At 43.7% G+C, this 19247-nt stretch overlaps 1 protein-coding gene and 1 non-coding gene across 2 annotated transcripts; one reads left to right on the forward strand and one right to left on the reverse strand.

Moving 5' to 3' along the window:
• Window positions 1-1934: 1934 nt before the first annotated feature.
• On the reverse strand, window positions 1935-2007 carry trnar-acg (transfer RNA arginine (anticodon ACG)). The gene has a single exon. It is a non-coding gene; the product is annotated as a tRNA-Arg (tRNA).
• A 6925-nt stretch (window positions 2008-8932) lies between these two features.
• Window positions 8933-10279, forward strand: LOC144484447 (ER membrane protein complex subunit 4-like). The gene is made up of 3 exons (XM_078202975.1): window positions 8933-9146; window positions 9767-9878; window positions 10085-10279. The coding sequence occupies exons 1-3, from the start codon at window positions 9046-9048 to the stop codon at window positions 10277-10279; spliced, it is 408 nt and encodes a 135-aa protein (XP_078059101.1). The 5' UTR covers window positions 8933-9045.
• The last annotated feature ends 8968 nt before the right edge of the window (window positions 10280-19247 follow it).

The raw sequence follows: 19247 nt of genomic DNA on the forward strand, positions 1-19247 counted from the left end.
CAACTGAGATTAAACCCAAACAACTGAGATTAAACCCAAACAACTGAGATTAAACCCAAACAACTGAGATTAAACCCAAACAACTGAGATTAAACCCAAACAACTGATATTAAACCCAAACAACTGATACTAAATCCAAACAACTGATACTAAATCCAAACAACTGATATTAAACCCAAACAACTGAGATTAAACCCAAACAACTGAGATTAAACCCAAACAACTGATATTAAACCCAAACAACTGATACTAAATCCAAACAACTGATATTAAATCCAAACAACTGAGATTAAACCCAAACAACTGATATTAAACCCAAACAACTGAGATTAAATCCAAACAACTGATACTAAATCCAAACAACTGATATTAAATCCAAACAACTGAGATTAAACCCAAACAACTGATATTAAACCCAAACAACTGATATTAAACCAAAACAACTGATACTAAATCCAAACAACTGATATTAAACCCAATTCATCCGTCACCTGATGAAGGCGCAGCGCTCCGAAAGCTCGTGCTACCAATTTTAACCTGGTGTTGTGAGACGACTCATTGTGCCGACCCCAGTCCAACGCAGGCAACTCCACATCATGGCCAATTCATCCAATCAGCTCACAGACCCTTTGATCTCCAATTCATTACGTCAGAGCAGCTTCAGCGAATCAGTCAAGTTGTTTTTTAGAGAGACGAGAATTCACTGCAATATTGGCCCCTTACACAGCGTGGGAGGTGATGGCCGTGAGGGGAAACAGTTAATGTTGTTGTAACAATGTCGGAAGTTCCAATTCGATAGTTTCAATATTTTGCATATCTCTTTTCATATTATATCAAATTGAAAACATACACAACTAAGAACCAATGTCCCAAAATACCTTTTTTTGATTTTGGGATGCCTCGCATTTAACATCAGCGGGGTTCTTATCAAACATCACAGCAGCGGGTGGGGGCGGTGGAGGGGGAAGGGGTATGGTTCCATAGATTGATCTTCCAGATTCAATATCATCGAGGAGATTCTGAACAGGCGTTGGAGTGTGGTGACTCGGGGATTTTCACAATAACTTAATTTCAGTGTGAATGTAAGCCTACTTGTGACTAATAAATAAACTTTATACTTGCCTCAGAATGTTCCTGGAAACATCTCTTTTCTCAGGAAATCCATCTCCGGCCTCAGAATTTATATTTATCTAAATTAACTGCATCTAACACTCGTAGGCAATGAGTTTCTGGTTCTTAGCGCTCGCTGCGGAAAAATGTTCCTTCCAAATCTTCTCTGCGCCCGCCTTGCCAAAAATCTTTAAATTTGCCTCTTCCCCCTCAAAACTTATCCTAATTTAGTCCACCTCGATTAAATCACTCCTCAATCTCCTTCGCTCAAATGGAGAATAATCGCAGGGTCATAAACCTCGCTAATTTTAACTTTTCTAAACTAAACTTACTTCAAAGAAATTCCTCAATGGAATTTAACTAGAATTTCTCAACTTTTGAAAAAACATTTCGATGGAACTTGAGTATTTTGTGAACTTCTTTCTACGAAAGATATTTAAATTAAATTCCTTCGCAGAGTTTTACAAATTTTCATCAACTTATTAGAAACTATTTTCACCATTTTGAAAAATGTAAGATTTCCACGTTATTTATCTAGAAATTCCCAACTTTTTAAAAGATAGCTTAAAATACTTTTTCCAAATAATTTCACGAAAATTCGTAATTTAAAGAAAATAATTTAAACATACTCAATGAAAGTTTATCAGTGGAATCTTACTTAAAATGGCCAACTTTCTTTTGAAAATTAATGACCTAAGATAAATTTCTTCATAGAAGGTGACTGGATTGAGTAAACATTTGTCTGAATTGGTTTAAAGTTACTGAAAATACATTTTTTCATCGAAACTGAAATGGAGTTTACGAACTATTTTTAAAATTTACAGCGAGCCAGCCAGGAGTCGAACCTGGAATCGTCTGATCCGTCGTCAGACGCGTTATCCATTGCGCCACTGGCCCACATACGGGGAATTTGCAACATTTGCTACATATTGGCCAGACGGTTCCAAGCCGGGCAGAAACCAATACGTTTAAGTGAGGAAAGATTGCTTAATTAATATTTTATTTACTGCCATCCCTAATGGCCCTTGAATTCAGTCAATCTGCTGTGTTGGAATTCAGCCTGCTTCTCTGCGTTTAATTTCCAGCGACAGTAACACGACTCAACCCCTAACTACTCCCTCTGTGAATCCACTGCCGAACATTACCCGAGTAGAATATCTTACAATCAAAGACATTGGCTCTTACTTATGCCTAAAAATACATTCAGGGAAAAAGAGAAGTGCTGAAAATTCACAACAAAATGAACAGGAAAGAAGATGCTCTTATTGTGACTCAGGAGACATTTTATCAGTTCGAGGTGGCTACAAGAGCAGGTCAGAGGCTGGGAAACCTGCGGCGAATAACTCACCTCCTGACTCCCAAAAAACAGACCACGATCTACAAGACACAAATCAGGAGTGTGACAGAATACTTTCCACTTGTCTGGAGGATGCAGGAATTCACCAAACGCACATTAGACAGCACCTTCAAAACCCAAGACCACTACCACTGGCAGGTTTGCCCCCATTCCCCCGATCCACTGCATACCCCCTCCCCCCCCCCCCCCCCCCCCAACTCAAGTCACTCAGCATTCTGATTTGGAAATATATCACCGTTCCTTCACTGTCATTGGGATAAATTCCTGGAATTCTCTCCCTAACAGCACTGTGGGTGTACCTACACAAATACACTGCAACGTTTCAAGAAGACAGGTCACCACCACATTCTCAAGGGTAATTACTGATGGGCAGTCCATGCTGATCTAACCAAGCGACACCCACATGAACAAAAAGAAACATCCAGCCAGTTCCCCGAACCCGCAGTCATGGGGTCAGCTGAAGAGGTGAATGGGGATAAAATGAATGCCCAGTTGCATAGCCAACCCTGTTGAACGTATCATGATTGTCTATCGAGTGTGTTGTGCTGATAGATTCCCCGCAGTTTGTGCTCAGGTTCTCAAACTAAACCCCATGAGAACCAATCCCTTCATCTGCACCACAAAGAAATAAACAAAATCTGCAATTTATAGAATCTCATAGAATTTTGTGGGAGAGGACGCCACAATGGTTAGATCTGCTGCCTCAGCATGCCAAGTACGTTGTTTCGATTCCTGGTTTAGTCACTATCTGTGATGATGAAGATTTGCAGCTTTTACAAGCTGCAGCAATAGCACGAATGCAACCCCATTGCCGTAATGGGTAAGATACTGGCTTTATAAACCACGGGTTGTGTACTCGAGTCCCATCTGGAGTGTAGATATCAAACGGTTAGGTGTCCAACGCTGGCAAATGCATTTCCTATAGACCCTGGCTGTTCCTGGGAAGATGCATTTTGGGTTAGCACTGCTGCCTCACAGCGCCAGGGTCCCAGGTTCAATTCTTGACCTCGGGTCACAGTATGTGTGGAGTTTGCACTTTCTCCCTGTAGTTTCCTCCGGGTGCTCCGGTTTCCTCCCATAGTGATCTATCTAGATAGATAGTTATATAGTACGCTGCCTTCTGTTAGGCTTTATATATGTGCTTGTATATAATGCAGTATACTGCAGATTCTGTAAATCTGAAATAAAAACAGAAAATGCTGGGTTATTTCAGTAGTTCTGGCAGTATCTGCGGAGCGAGAAACAGAGTTAACGTTTCCAGTCCAGATGTCAGATGGCCAACCCGGACACGATGGGCCGAAGGGCCCCTTTCCGTTCTGTAAAACTTTGTGCCTCTATGATCCTTTTTCGGAGTTGGCCAGCGGAAAGCAATCCCGCCGTTTGCACCCGAAACAAATCACAATACCTGACTTGGTCAAAAGGAGGCAATTAAAGGGCTCGTCTAGGATTTGAACCCGGAACCTCCCGCATGTCTCATCGACTAAAATACCCGAAGCAATAATCATGCTCTTCGACCAACCAACCTACCCAAAAGCAAGCGTAAGCAAAATATAGCTCATTTCTCTTTCGCCAATGCAGTTTAGCCATCTCTGATGAAAGCCGACATTGTTGAAATAATCCACCACATCAGCATTTGTGGACTTAAAGCTCCAGCAAAATATCCGCCCAATATTGCTAACTCGACTGGGCGCTTTTGTGTATAAAGTACACATATTACCCGTCAGGCTACACAAAGAATGCCGAGTGCCAAGCTGAACGAACGAGAATATTTGCAGTATATCAACAGTAATATCAACTTTGAAAACTCATAATATATCTCGTGAAACAATATAAGTTTGCTATCAATGCTAAAATATTTCTGTTCCGACATTTGCTCTTTTAATTACATTTTCTCAATAATGTTACTGGCCACGACTGGAGACTGCAAATAGCCCCGAGCCTGAACGCAACATGGTATCGTCCTGCCCTCTGGTGGCAGAGATATGGAACTACAAAATGCAGCTTTCTCCCACCTATGAATCTTCAAGACTCATGTTTGTGTTCGACAATTTCCGTCGATTAATTCTTCCGCGTTTTTATTTATTCCCCTTTTCAAATCTGAGACTGCACCTCGGGTGTAGAATCATTTTTCATGAATCTACCTCTTCTGGAAAAGGCAAACTTTTCCAGATGTGGCTCATGGAGACTCTGTCACTCAGCCGCGGTCCGCAGCAGTTAAAACAGAAGAACAGGTGACTTTAAAATGGAGTTATAATACCACATTTTACCCTCTGAAAAGGGCAACATTCTGAACAGGTCAATAAAGTTACTTTTCGTACCTCCCTTGTTATAAGCCAAAGAAACCAAATTAGTCTGTTAATCCCTGACACTATTCTGATTTGTAACCAATTTGTCCAAACTTTGGGTGTTCTCCCGATTTTGTCGTCCCAGGATTTGAACAGCGAACTCCAGCCATGATTTTCACAGATTTAGCATCATTTTCCCAAATAAATATCAACAGTCACAAAGACCGTGTCTAAAGAGCCGTAATTTAGATTTTTCGGCAGCATGTGTGTCTTGTTCTGTATTGTAGTGAGGAATCCAGTCAACAGCCTAATTCCAGCGCGCAGAACCCGCCACCAGAGAGCGCCACATTCTAGCCTGGGTGCCAGAAACTCACGTGATATTATCACTGACACCTGCATGGATGGTAGGCTTGTGAGGTCACAATAGACACAGCCCCCCCCCCCCCCCCCCCAACACCCACAAACACAGACACATAAACTCACACTGACCCACGCACACTGACACTCTCACAAACACACTCACTGCAATGAGCTGAACAGAGCCCGGGTTCCCTCTCTCCTTCTCAATCTCTGACTCACTCCGTTCCCATTCAGTGAGATAGATTCACTCAGACATGTTTCTGATCTTCCTGGCGGCGCTCTTGCACGGTAAGCACTGGGTAACGTACATCAAGCCAGATAAACACATTAGATGGTAATATAATTAACCATCACAATTATCGATGTGAGGGGTGAATGGGGGTGGGGGAGGTGGGGGTGGGGGTGGGGGAGGTGGGGGTGGGGGGTGGGGGGGGGGGAGGGGCGGGTGCTGCAGAAACAATCGCAGATACAAACATTAACTCTTGATATTTCATTCCTCTACCTTCACAGGCGGACTGTGCGCAGATCCAGTAGCACAGTCATCGCTGCCAATAACCGCATCAGAAGGGGATTCAGTGCAGTTGGGTTGTGAATATACAGACAAGAATATGTACAGCATGCAATGGTATCAGCAGAAACCGACACAACCAGCGACATGGATTATTACCAAAGCATTAACAGTGAAGGAAGATGAAGTTTCAGGACGATATCTGGCGGCTTCTGACGCGTCTAAACAGAACGGTTACCTCAATATAAGCACCCTCAGAGTGCAGGACGGGGCGGTCTATTACTGTGCAGTGAGGCACAGCGTTAGATTAAAGCTAAAACCCCGTACAAAAACCTTAGCGAGTATTTACAACTCCATTCAGTTTCCTCCTGCGCGAATGGTTTGACCCGGCTTCAAGAAGACAGTCATTTCTATTTAGGGTAGAGCCGACGGGATGATTGGATACCACCTGAAAACTCTGTCAGCAATAAGCCAATAAGCAGATGGTGTTATCTAATATTCTCTTGATTCTCGATCCAGTGATCTCAGCTCTTCCTCCCATTGATTCTGTAGGATGTGACATCCACTGCTCTCAGCTTTATCTCGTTCGATATTCTGCAACTTTCGGAGACACAAGTCCCTGGAATCCAGGAGCAGCAGCAGCGATGCGGAGCTCCCTTCTCGCTGTTTTCTGGGTGACATTCATTGTCGGTAAGAAGTTTGAAACTTGAAAAAGAGTAAAAGGGAGTTTAATTTATGGAGGAAGAAGTTTGAAAAGCAGGACTTTCGTGTTAAACAAGTATTAGACCTGCCTTAGAGCACAAATGAATCTTTGTTTGTGGCTTTGGTCTTTTGGAGAACAGGTTCTAAAAGCGCACAGCAAAGGCGATTTAAAGAGATGGTCCCAGGGTTGGAAGATGAGAGCTATCAGAAAGCATTATAAAAATTATGATTACTCTCTCTCTCTGGACGAGAAGACGATCAGGTAATCTGACTGATTTCTGGACAATGATGATCAAATCAATTTAAATAATAATAAAGCAAATCAAAGAGATTTAGTGTGCTGGACGGGGAGAGGATGATTCCATCTGGGGAGAATTACATATCTGTGTCCCATAAATCTAAGTGTAACAAAAAGATCAACTGGGAATTACAGAGAAACTTTTTTTGAAAGAGTTCTGTGGAAGTGACTCACACTGACACAATGAACTGTTGAGGAGAGGAGTAACGATGCATTTGAGGGCAAACTAGAGAACCCGCTGAGGTAGAAAGGGATAGAGGTATTTGAGATGAGGCAGGAGGGAGGATTCTCCGAGGGATTGTGAAAGGGGACATAGATCAGTTGGAGTGAATGTGTTAGAATTTAATACCTTCTTTTATGTTGCACTGATTTTTCACCCTCGCTTCAAGTGAACTTTTAATCAATGACTTTTGTTTGTTAACCTTGTGTTCTCGGTCTGAACGATGGAGATTCTGTTACTCGGCGGGAATCCTCACTCACACAGACAGAGTGAGAAGATGTCACTTTAATCTGCACCTATACCGACGATGCTTATTATTTATTCTGGTGTTGTCAATACCCAGGCAGACATCCCTCCAAACTATCCACAACACCATCAACTTTTGTGTCGTCGGCAAACTTACCAACCCATCCCTCCACTTCCTCATCCAGTCATTTATGAAAATGACAAACAGCAAGGGTCCCAGAACAGATCCCTGGGGCAATCCACTGGTGACCGACCTCCATTCAGAAAAAGACCCATCTACAACTACTCTCTGCCTTCTGCAGGCAAGCCAGTTCTGGATCCACAAGGCAACAGCCCCTTGGATCCCATGCCCTCTCACTTTCTCGAGAAGTCTTGCATGCGGGACCTTATCGAATGCCTTGCTGAAGTCCATGTAAACCACATCTACCGCTTTTCCTTCGTCAATGTGTTCAGTCACATTTTCAAAGAACTCCACCAGGCTCGTAAGACACAATTTGCCTTTGACAAAGCCGTGCTGACTATGTTTGAGCATCCTAAACTTCTCTAAATGTTCATAAATCCTGTCCCTCAGGATTTTCTCCATCAACTTACCAACCACTGAGGTTAGACTCACCAGTCGGTAATTTCCTGGGCTATCCCTATTCCCTTTCTTCAATATAGGAACCACATCCGCAATCCTCCAGAACCTCTCCCGTCTCCATCGATGATGCAAAGATCATCGCCAGAGGCTCTGCAGTCTCTTCCCTCGCCTCCCACAGTAACCTGGGGTACATCCCACCCGGTCCCAGCAAATTATCTATCTTGATGCTATTCAAAATTTCCAACACATCCTCTTTCTTAATGTCCTCATACTCAATCTTTTCAGTCCACCTCAATCCTGTAGTACAACCACCCAGGTCTTTTTCCACTGTGAATACCGAGGTAAAATATTCATTAAGCACCTCTGCTATTTCTTCCAGTTCTGTACAGACTTTCTCACCTTCACATTTTATAGGTCCTATTCCTTCACATCTCATCCTTTTACTCTTCACATATTTATAGAACGCCTCAGGGTTTTCCTTAATCTTACCTGCCAAGGCCTTCTCGTGACCGCTTCTTGCTCTCCTAATTTCTTTCTTAAGTCCCTTCCTACAAGCCGTATACTCATCTAGATCCCTACCATTGCCTAGCTCTCTTTTATGAACTCTCTGAATATTCAATTCAGAATGAGGAGATGCATAATAAATAAATGTATTGATGTTAAATGTTGAATAATGAAACAAATACCGAGTAAAATAGATTGACAATGATGCATTTACCACAGAGGCTCATTTTCAGTTTTTGTTTCAGATTCCAGCATCCACAGTTTTTTGCTTTTATTTATTCGCTCTGACCTGGGCCTCAAAATTCATTCAGGGCGATCGGAAATACTGGATTTTCATGAGAAGAAAAAGAGGAGCATGTTCTCCAGGAGCACCTGGAGAACGTGCAGACTCCGCACAGGCAGTCACCCAAGCCGAGAAACGAACATGAGTCCCTGGTGCTATAATGGTTGTCCACAGAGAGAATGTGGACAGCCATTAGCAGTCTTTTCCCCTGGTTTCTGTGGCTATGGCTCATCTTTAATTCCCTCACCCTGCAGTATAAATATCTCCCACTTGCTATTTCTTTTTGCTTTGATAAAGGGTCATCTGGACTCAATATTGCAAATATCTCTGACATTAAGTGATGTCCATCTTTGTGCGGGGCAAACGTGCTCCATTTGGACAGAAGGTGAAGTGTCGGAACAGATGTGCCGCTAAAAAAGATGACGACGATGTGGGGGCGGGGCTTTGGGCGGTGCCCGCAGAACGCTAAGGCGGTTGGGCTTGCACATCCGCATTGGAGCGGGAGTGTTTTGTTGACGGAAATACGCTGCTTCTTCTCTTGATCGGAATCAGATTTGAAAGGGGGGGACGGTTAACGGTCAGCGGCGTTGTCATGGCTGCAGGGGCGGGGCTTGACAACCGCGCGTGCTGGCACAAGCGGACCCTGAGCGGCACCAGCAGGTGCGGAGGCCGCGCGGGGAGCCGGGGTCTCGAGTAAGCGACAAGCCGGGTCAGCCCGCCTCTCTCGAGGGGACGCCACCGCACACTGGCCCGGGGACGTGGCACCAACCCAAAACTTCCCAACCCCGGGTTTTTCGCGCCTCTTTTACCCCTCACCGAGCTCCTGATCACAAAGCAGCCCCTCAAATCCCCCAGAAACCACTCAGACCCCACTTGGCATCTTTTCCCCAGGTCATGACCCTGAGATGCCATCTTGGTTTCAGCCCCTCCACCTGATCAGGTGCCAACTGCGGTGGTGGTTGGAGGAACGATTGCTCGGTTCCAGGGCCGGGTGCTGAACTGGATCTCTCTCAATGTCCCGCAGTGTTTGTTTTCAAGATACAATTTGGTACTTCTGGTGATTTGTCACTTTGTCCCTAAATGGAGGGCAAGCGGATTGGCACCCTGATTATCAATTCACACTAAATCCACTTCTGCAGCCCTTCATTCCCGTGGCAGTTCAGTGGACACAATGGCAGTGTGTGTCTGAGGTTTGCCCAAGCTTTAGTTCATGCTGGCACTATTGCCACCACGTTGGGGTCCTCAACAGAGAGACTCCCTCTTTAAAGAAGGTCTTGAAAGGGTGACCAACTTGTGTTTTCTGTTTCTCATAGGAGCCGTGATCAACAGTGTGGCCAGAGAGACTCCATGTGCCCAGTCGCATATTCGGACAAACAGCTACCGGACATCTGCATCCAAGAAACAGACAGGATCCTGGTCGAGAAAGTAAGTTGGATTTGAATGTGTCTTTAGTGTGTGGCTGACAACGCCCCTGGTTTGTCCACGGTGGTGAAGTACCTTGGTGAACCACAGCAGCCTGTGTGTTAAAGGGTTAATGGTCATCCTTACTTCCAGGCCTGGGTATAAGATCAGCATATGGCCTCCCCTAACCGGCCCCCTTCACTGATACCCTGCTCACTTTCTGTTTTCAGTCCTGCTGGGACACCGCCTTGGGCCCATTGAAACAGCTGCCCATGAATCTGTTCATCATGTACATGGCTGGCAACACCATCTCCATCCTCCCTATCATGATGTTGTGCATGATGGCCTGGAGACCCATACAGGCCTTCATGTCCCTGTCTGCAAGTGAGTATTGTTTTGAATCTACAGCTCAGAAACAGCTCTGAACCGGCATCACTTGAGTGCAGCTTAGAATAGAGTTCTGGGAGTTGGGTAATTAACGGAGTTAGGGAAGGAAGGGAAAGAGGTGCCCTTTTGCTTTCTACCTTTCTCAGCATTTAGGAAGTGATCTTACTCTTCGACAGGAGAAGAAGCCAGATTTTTTGTGAGTATCTGCTAAGTAACTAAGATTTATTCTGTTCCTAAGGATCAAAATAGTATAAGAACATAAGAACATAAGAAATAGGAGCAGGAGTAGGCCATCTAGCCCCTCGAGCCTGCCCCGCCATTCAATAAGATCATGGCTGATCTGACATGGATCAGTACCACTTACCCGCCTGATCCCCATAACCCTTAATTCCCTTACCGCTCAGGAATCCATCCATCCGCGCTTTAAACATATTCAGCGAGGTAGCCTCCACCACAAAGCTACCCGAAACCACCAGCAGGTGGCGTGACTTACCGTCGTTGCGGAGTTTTCACATTGCGACCAGAAAATCAATGTGCCCTTTCTATTTGTCACATTTAATGAATCCGTCATTACCAGAGACCATGAGACTGGCGGTGTAAATAAGAAGCAGAAAGCTAAAGTTGGCGAAATACATTTAAAGTCACGTGTGTTCTCTGCTCTTGGATTGTTTGGAAATGGATAATGTTCACCGGATTTAAGCAGTGATCCTTCCTTGTTGATCAGCCCCACTACTCGCCATCAGCAATTGCTGAAGCGATTCATTCCGCTGCTGTCTGCACCCGGGCAAAGACGGTGAAAGCAAAAGTAGTGGAGCAGACCATGGCTGCATTTCGCGTTTTATCGACAGTCATCCAATGGAGCAGCACCACCTTACCTTCACTGCTCACATCCGCACAGCGAAGTGTGTAAACCACCAAGGGAATCCTGCAACTCCATAACATTTGCAGATCGTGCGATGGGCCATTCACCCCATCGTGTGTGCTTGGCTGTCATTAATTGGTACAGTGGCGTCACAGTGGTTAGCACTGCTGCCTCATAATTCCAGGAATCCGGGTTCAGTTCCAGGCTACGTGGAGTTTGCAGATGCTCCCAGTGTCTGTGTGGGGTGCCCCTTTTCCTCCGGCAGTTCAATGATGTGCAGGTTAGATGCGTTCAGCATTCCAACTTGTCAAATATTTGTGGGTTAGAATAAATCGCCACGAGAAATCTGTGGGGTTACGGTGATGGAGCAGGAGAGGACCAGGAAAATATACTCTGTCGGAGAGTCACTGCAGACTCGAAGAGCCTGATGGCCTCCTTTTACACTGTATGGATTCGAAGACAATTATTGATCTTTTCATCAACTGCATTCCCTAAACTCCATATTCCTTATGCAAACGTAATTGGAGCAGCGCTGGTAAGCTTACTTCCAGCAACGTAGCTCAAACAGACATGAGAGTTTATTTATTGAATTTTCAGTCATCTACCTGAATCACTCAAACATTCTGGTTCACTGTGTACCATTCAGGATACCTGTCACTGAATCAAGTGGTTAGCTGATTTCCGTCAAACACTTACTCATCTCGAACCTCTTAATGAGGAAGTATGATCTGTATTGCTGAACGTTCCCCTCCAGTTATTTCTCGGATCTGATCTGCTTTCTTCCCGACTACAAGATACAATAGCAAATCTTCCCTTGTTGGTGTTTCTTCCAACATTTCGGATTATATAAGCATCTGAAACCAATCGTAGAAGCTATTCGGTTACCTCCTTTACCGACTTCTTGCATAGAATTAATACGAGACAATATAAATCTCCATTACTATTGTTGCATAATTTGTCTGCATATTTCTTCCACTATCTTCCTTCCCGGTGCAGAGACATGGTGAGGGACACAATAAGTTCAGAGATAGGGTTGTCGAGGTGAAGAGCTATAGAGTGACACGAAGATGTACAGATTCCGAAAGATACTGAGTAAGAAACTCCTGATATTGAGTTTGATGTAACGGTTAAAATGCACTCAGTGTAAACGTTTCCATCGCATCTTCTGATTCTGATTCGCACGCTGTCTCTCAAAGGCAATAAAGGAAGACTTCCATTTATATACCGCCGTTCATGACATCAGGACTTCACAAAGAACTTTACACCCAAAGAAGTCTTCGAATTTTCATCACTGTCTTAATATAGGAGTCTTGGCAGTTAATAGGTGCGCTTCAAACTCCACAAAGAACAAAGTGATAATCAGGTCATCGATTTTAGTGATTTTGATTGGAGGGCTGATGGAAAGTGACATCTGTCAGAAAACCTGTCATTCTGTCATCTAAGTTGCCATTTCCGCTCATCGGTCGCACAGATATACATTCAAGTTCACATTTCAGGTTTTGGCTCATTTAGTTCCACTGTTGAGGCGGAGGGTGGGTGATGCACTTTTATAGGAAAGTCCAGTAGATCCGCAATGAGTCTCGATTCCCTCATCTGCCTGAGTGTTTTTCCCCCCTATTTCTTTGTTGTGAAGAACGATTTAAAAAAAAGAATCTTCTGGCAAATATGCGCCATTTCCCATAGATCACTTACAATATCACTTGTGTCAGTCTTCTATTAGAAACGTTTCAGATGGTGATTCACGATGTTAGTCTGCACCTATAATCCCATTAAATTCTGTTGTACAATGAGTCTGTCAAAAAACTATCAGCATTAATTATTTTACGGTTAATATTTGCCGAGGTCAGAGCAAAGATAATATGGTTCCAACATCGAGATTCGGATAATTTTGAGCAACGAACTGCAATCATACGGATTTTGCCCACTCGACATGAAAAAGTTTAAGGAATGTTTCGAACAGCGGCCTTTTCGCATGTGAGGCGAACGTGATAACCACTACAATACAGAAACAGCTGGCAACAGCTTAAAACAAATGGGCCTGTCTGCAATGTTCAACTGCGCTGTGTTGCTGCAGATTACAATGGTTCGACTGAGAGCCCATGTCACTTAAATCGGAAGACAACCGTTACTTTCAACCTGATTGCTCAACTTAACTTTAACGTCAAAGTTTAAAAGCGTTCGTCCATCATTTTTCTAAGGGAGCAAAGATTTCGGCTCATTCATTAATTTTCATCTTTCTTCGAATAATCTCAACCAATTGTACTCAGTAATAAAAGCAAATTACTGAGGATGCTGGAATCTGAAACCAAAAGAGGAAATGCTGGAAAACCTCACAAGCATCTGTGAGGAGAGAAAGGAGCTGACGTTTCGTGTCCAGATGACACTTCATCAACGCTCATTGTACAATTGTACTCAGTATTTGTTTCAATATTTAGTATCAACGCATTATTTAACACACGTCTTCATGATGAATTGAATATCTCTGAAATTGAACATCACTCAATTGCAAACATAACTGACCACCAAATGAATCGAGTCACCGGGTAATACAGATCGCAATTTTGAGAATGACCATAGTCAGCTTTTAAACAAAGTCAATTACATTTAAATGGAAGGGATTGAAGAATTATCTCTTAGTTACACTTGAGCCTTTTTTTGTCATGGGCGCGAAACATTCAGACGCATGAATTCCGGCCATCTATGGGAAAGTCCAGTAGATCCGCACTGAGGTCTCGATTTCCTCATCTGTCTCAGTGGCTTTTCCAATTTTTTGCTATGAAGAACGATATAAAAACTCTTCTGGGAAATGTGCGCCATTTCCTCTGGTTTACTTACAGTATCACTTGTGTCTGTCTTTTTGAGCACACACTACTATTTGTCATGTTCCAGATAGTGATTATGTCATTCTGCACTGATAGACCCATTAAATTCGGTTGTAGATTGAACGACATGCGAATATGTACACGTTGTCAAAGTCGAAAGGTTTCTTTCCTGTCAGTGCGTCAAGAGATATCAGCATTTCTTATTTTACAGAAAGCATTTGAGGCTCAGGTTAGAGCAAAAATAATTTGGCTGTCACATCAAAGTTCGGATAATGTTGAGCAACGAACTGAAATCATGCAGATTTCTTCACCCGACATGAGAAAACTTAATGAACGTTTCCCCCCGGGGACCTTTTGCGTGTGAGGCGAACGTGATAACCACTATAGAAACAGCTGGCAGCAAACTCCAGCAAATCAATCTATCTGCAATGTTAACTGCGCTGTGTTTCTGCAGGTTCCAATGGTTTGACTGAGAGCCCATGTCACTTGTTTCAGGAAGAAAACCGTTACTTTCAATCTGATTGCTCGCATTATCTTGAACTTCAAAATTTAAAAGCGTTCGTTTGGCAAATATCTACGGGACCAATGATTTCTGCTCATTCATTAATGCATCCATTCTCATCGTCCATTGAAAATTCTCAACCGATTGTGCTCATTAATAAAAGCAAATTACTGAGGATGCTGGAATCAGAAAACAAAAGAGAAAATGCTGGAAAATCTCACGTGGTCTGGCAGCATCTGTGAGGAGAGAAAGGAGCTGACGTTTCAAATCCAGATGGCACTTTATCAAAGCTCATTGTACAATTGTACTCAGTATTTGTTTCAATATTTAATATCAATGCATTATTTAACACATATGTCTTCATTATGAATTGAATATCTCTGAAATTGAATATCACTGAATTGCAAACATAACTGACCAACAGAAGCAATCGAGTCACCGGATAATAGAGATCGCAATTTTGAGATTGACTATAGTCAGCGTTTAAACAAAGTCAACAACATTTAAGTGGAAGAGGTTGAAAACATATCTGTTAGTTACACTTGGCCTTTTTTATTTTGGGCCTGAAACATTCAGGTGTATAAATTCCGGCCATCTACAGGAAAGTCCAGTATTTCCGCGCTGAGTCTCGATTTCCTCATCTGGCTGAGTGATTTTTTCCTATTTCTTTTTTATGACGAACGATTTTTAAAAAATATTCTGGGAAATATGCGCCATTTCCTCTCGTCCACTTGCAGTATCACTTGTGTCTGTCTCTTTGAGCACACACTACTATGAGACATGCTTCAGGTGGTGATTAACTATGTTAGTCTGCACCTATAAACCCATTCAATTCTGCTGCAGACTGAACGAGATGCGAATATGCGCACGGTGTCAAAATCGAAACGTTTCTTTCCTTTCAGTGCGTCAAAAAAAATCAGCATTTCTTATTTTACAGAAAACATCGCTATCACCGGCTCCTGTGAGATCGAGTCTGCAGCAATGACACCTGCAGAAATTTAGAAACATCAAGCGTTAAGATGTCATTATCATTTGATTGTAAATAATAGCATTAGGGAACGGATCACATTGTAATTTGCAACAAAGCGAAATTAAATTAATGTCGAAGTTGCTTGCAAGAGGAAGATTGTCTAAATTGTTGACTGACCAAGTAAGAGAGCTGAAACAGTGAGAACTTAATACAAAACGAGACCCTACATGTTAGCAGCAAGTTTATTGCGGAATTAAACAGAATGGGTGAACCTGTAATTGTTTCTGTGAAGATATTCATATATATCCGGTCTCTCCAGCGATTGGTTCATTCCTGAAAGAATCAACTGGTGACGTCTCATCCGCTCCACGGCCTCCTGTTCTCCAATTCATAAGAACATAAGAACATAAGAAATAGGAGCAGGAGTAGGCCATCTAGCCCCTCGAGCCTGCCCCGCCATTCAATAAGATCATGGCTGATCTGACGTGGATCAGTACCACTTACCCGCCTGATCCCCATAACCCTTAATTCCCTTACCGATCAGGAATCCATCTATCCGCGCTTTAAACATATTCAGCGAGGTAGCCTCCACCACCTCAGTGGGCAGAGAATTCCAGAGATTCACCACCCTCTGGGAGAAGAAGTTCCTCCTCAACTCTGTCTTAAACCGACCCCCCTTTATTTTGAGGCTGTGTCCTCTAGTTTTAACTTCCTTACTAAGTGGAAAGAATCTCTCCGCCTCCACCCTATCCAGCCCCCGCATTATCTTATAAGTCTCCATAAGATCCCCCCTCATCCTTCTAAACTCCAACGAGTACAAACCCAATCTCCTCAGCCTCTCCTCATAATCCAAACCCCTCATCTCCGGTATCAACCTGGTGAACCTTCTCTGCACTCCCTCCAATGCCAATATATCCTTCCTCATATAAGGGGACCAATACTGCACACAGTATTCCAGCTGCGGCCTCACCAATGCCCTGTACAGGTGCATCAAGACATCCCTGCTTTTATATTCTATCCCCTTCGCAATATAGGCCAACATCCCATTTGCCTTCTTGATCACCTGTTGTACCTGCAGACTGGGCTTTTGCGTCTCATGCACAAGGACCCCCAGGTCCCTTTGCACGGTAGCATGTTTTAATTTGTTTCCATTGAGATAGTAATCCCATTTGTTATTATTTCCTCCAAAGTGTATAACCTCGCATTTATCAACGTTATACTCCATTTGCCATATCCTCGCCCACTCACTCAGCCTGTCCAAATCTCTCTGCAGATCTTCTCCGTCCTCCACACGATTCACTTTTCCACTTATCTTTGTGTCGTCTGCAAACTTCGTTACCCTACACTCCGTCCCCTCCTCCAGATCATCTATATAAATGGTAAATAGTTGCGGCCCGAGTACCGATCCCTGCGGCACGCCACTAGTTACCTTCCTCCAACCGGAAAAACACCCATTTATTCCGACTCTTTGCTTCCTGTCGGATAGCCAGTCCCCAATCCACTTTAACACACTACCCCCAACTCCGTGTGCCCTCATCTTCTTCAGTAGCCTTTTATGGGGCACCTTATCAAACGCCTTTTGGAAATCCAAAAACACCGCATCCACCGGTTCTCCTCCATCAACCGCCCTAGTCACATCTTCATAAAAATCCAACATGTTCGTCAAGCACGACTTTCCCCTCATGAATCCATGCTGCGTCTGATTGATCGAACCATTTCTATCCAGATGCCCTGCTATCTCCTCTTTAATAATGGATTCCAGCATTTTCCCTACTACAGACGTTAAGCTGACCGGCCTATAGTTACCCGCCTTTTGTCTCCTTCCTTTTTTAAACAGCGGCGTAACATTAGCCGTTTTCCAATCAACCGGCACTACCCCAGAATGCAACGAGTTTTGATAAATAATCACTAACGCATCCACTATTACCTCTGACATTTCTTTCAATACCCTGGGATGCATTCCATCCGGACCCGGGGACTTGTCCACCTTCAGTCCCATTAGTCTACCCAGCACTGCCTCTCTGGTAACATTAATCGTATTAAGTATTTCTCCTGCTGCCAACCCTCTATCGTTAATATTTGGCAAACTATTTGTGTCCTCCACCGTGAAGACCGACACAAAAAACTTATTTAAAGACTCAGCCATATCCTCATTTCCCACTATTAACTCCCCCCTCTCGTCCTCCAAGGGTCCAACATTCACTCTAGCCACTCTATTCCTTTTTATATATTTATAAAAACTTTTACTATCATTTTTTATATTAATTGCTAGCCTAGCTTCATAGTCTATCCTTCCTTTCTTTATCGCTTTCTTAGTCTCTCTTTGTTGTTTCTTAAATTTTTCCCAATCACTTGTTTCTCCACTATTTTTGGCCACTCTGTACGCAGCTGTTTTTATTTTAATACTCTCCTTTATTTCCTTCGTTATCCACGGCTGGTTCTCCCTTTTCTTACAATCCTTGTTTTTTGCTGGAATATATTTTTGCTGAGAACTGAAAAGGATCTCCTTAAAAATCCTCCACTGTTCCTCAGCTATCCTACCTGCCAGCCTGCTCTCCCAGTCTACCTTAGCCAATTCATCCCTCATCCTATCATATTTCCCTCTGTTCAAACAGAGGACACTGGTTTGAGACCAAACTTTCTCCTCTTCCATCTGAATCAGAAATTCGACCATATTGTGGTCACTAGACCCAAGAGGGTCCTTCACAATAAGATCCTTAATTCTACCTACCTCGTTACACAATACCAGATCCAAAATAGCTCGTTCCCTCGTCGGTTCCGTAACATGCTGTTCAAGGAAACTATCCCGACAGCATTCTAAGAACTCTTCCTCCATTCCACCATTACCGACTTGAGTCTGCCAGTCAATGTGCATGTTGAAGTCCCCCATGATTATTGCCGTTCCGTTTTTACACGCATCCCTTATCTGCTTGTTTATAGCCCTCCCTACCTCAACATTATTATTCGGGGGCCTATATAACACACCTACTAGTATCTTTCTCCCTCTACTATTCCTCATCTCTACCCATAACGATTCCACGTTTTGTTCCTCAGAGCCTATGTCATCCCTCAGTACTACCCTGATATTATCTCTTATTAATAGCGCGACCCCACCACCTTTTCCTTCCTGTCTATTCTTCCTAAACGCCTGATACCCCTGGATATTCATCTCCCAGTCCTGGTCACCTTTCAGCCACGTTTCTGTAATGGCCACTAGATCGTACCCACTTGTGCTGATTTGCACCATCAACTCATTCACCTTGTTCCGAATGCTTCGTGCATTCAGGCAAAGTGTCCTTATTCCAGCTTTTATCTGAACCCGCTTTGATGAGTCGCGAACACCCTCTCCCTCTACTCCCTTATCTAAATTACCGCCTTCATTCACTTGCACCCTCTCCTCTACCATTAATTTTGTAATTCCCCTTACCCCTGCATCCTCCCCCCCATCAATTAGTTCCTTGATCCTAGTCAACTCTTCTAGCTCCCCTCCCCCCAACCTATCTAGTTTAAATTCTCCCCAGTAGCCTTAGCCAACCTACCGGCCAGGATATTGGTCCCCGTGTGATTCAAGTTCCACCCGTTTTTTGTATACAGATCACCCCTGCCCCTAAAGAGGTCCCAATGGTCCAGGAACCTGAATCCCTGCCCCCTGCACCAGTCCCTCAGCCACACATTCATCCTCCACCTCACTCCATTCCTGCCCTCACCTTCCCGTGGCACAGGCAGTAATCCTGAGATTACTACCTTTGCTTTCCTCTTTCTCAGCTGTCTCCCTAATTCCCTGTACTCCCTTTTCATGACCCCTTCTCCCTTCCTACCCACATCAGCGGTACCAATATGTACCGCTACC

Source organism: Mustelus asterias, unplaced genomic scaffold, assembly GCF_964213995.1.
Source record: "Mustelus asterias unplaced genomic scaffold, sMusAst1.hap1.1 HAP1_SCAFFOLD_107, whole genome shotgun sequence".
NCBI classification, from domain to species: domain Eukaryota; kingdom Metazoa; phylum Chordata; class Chondrichthyes; order Carcharhiniformes; family Triakidae; genus Mustelus; species Mustelus asterias.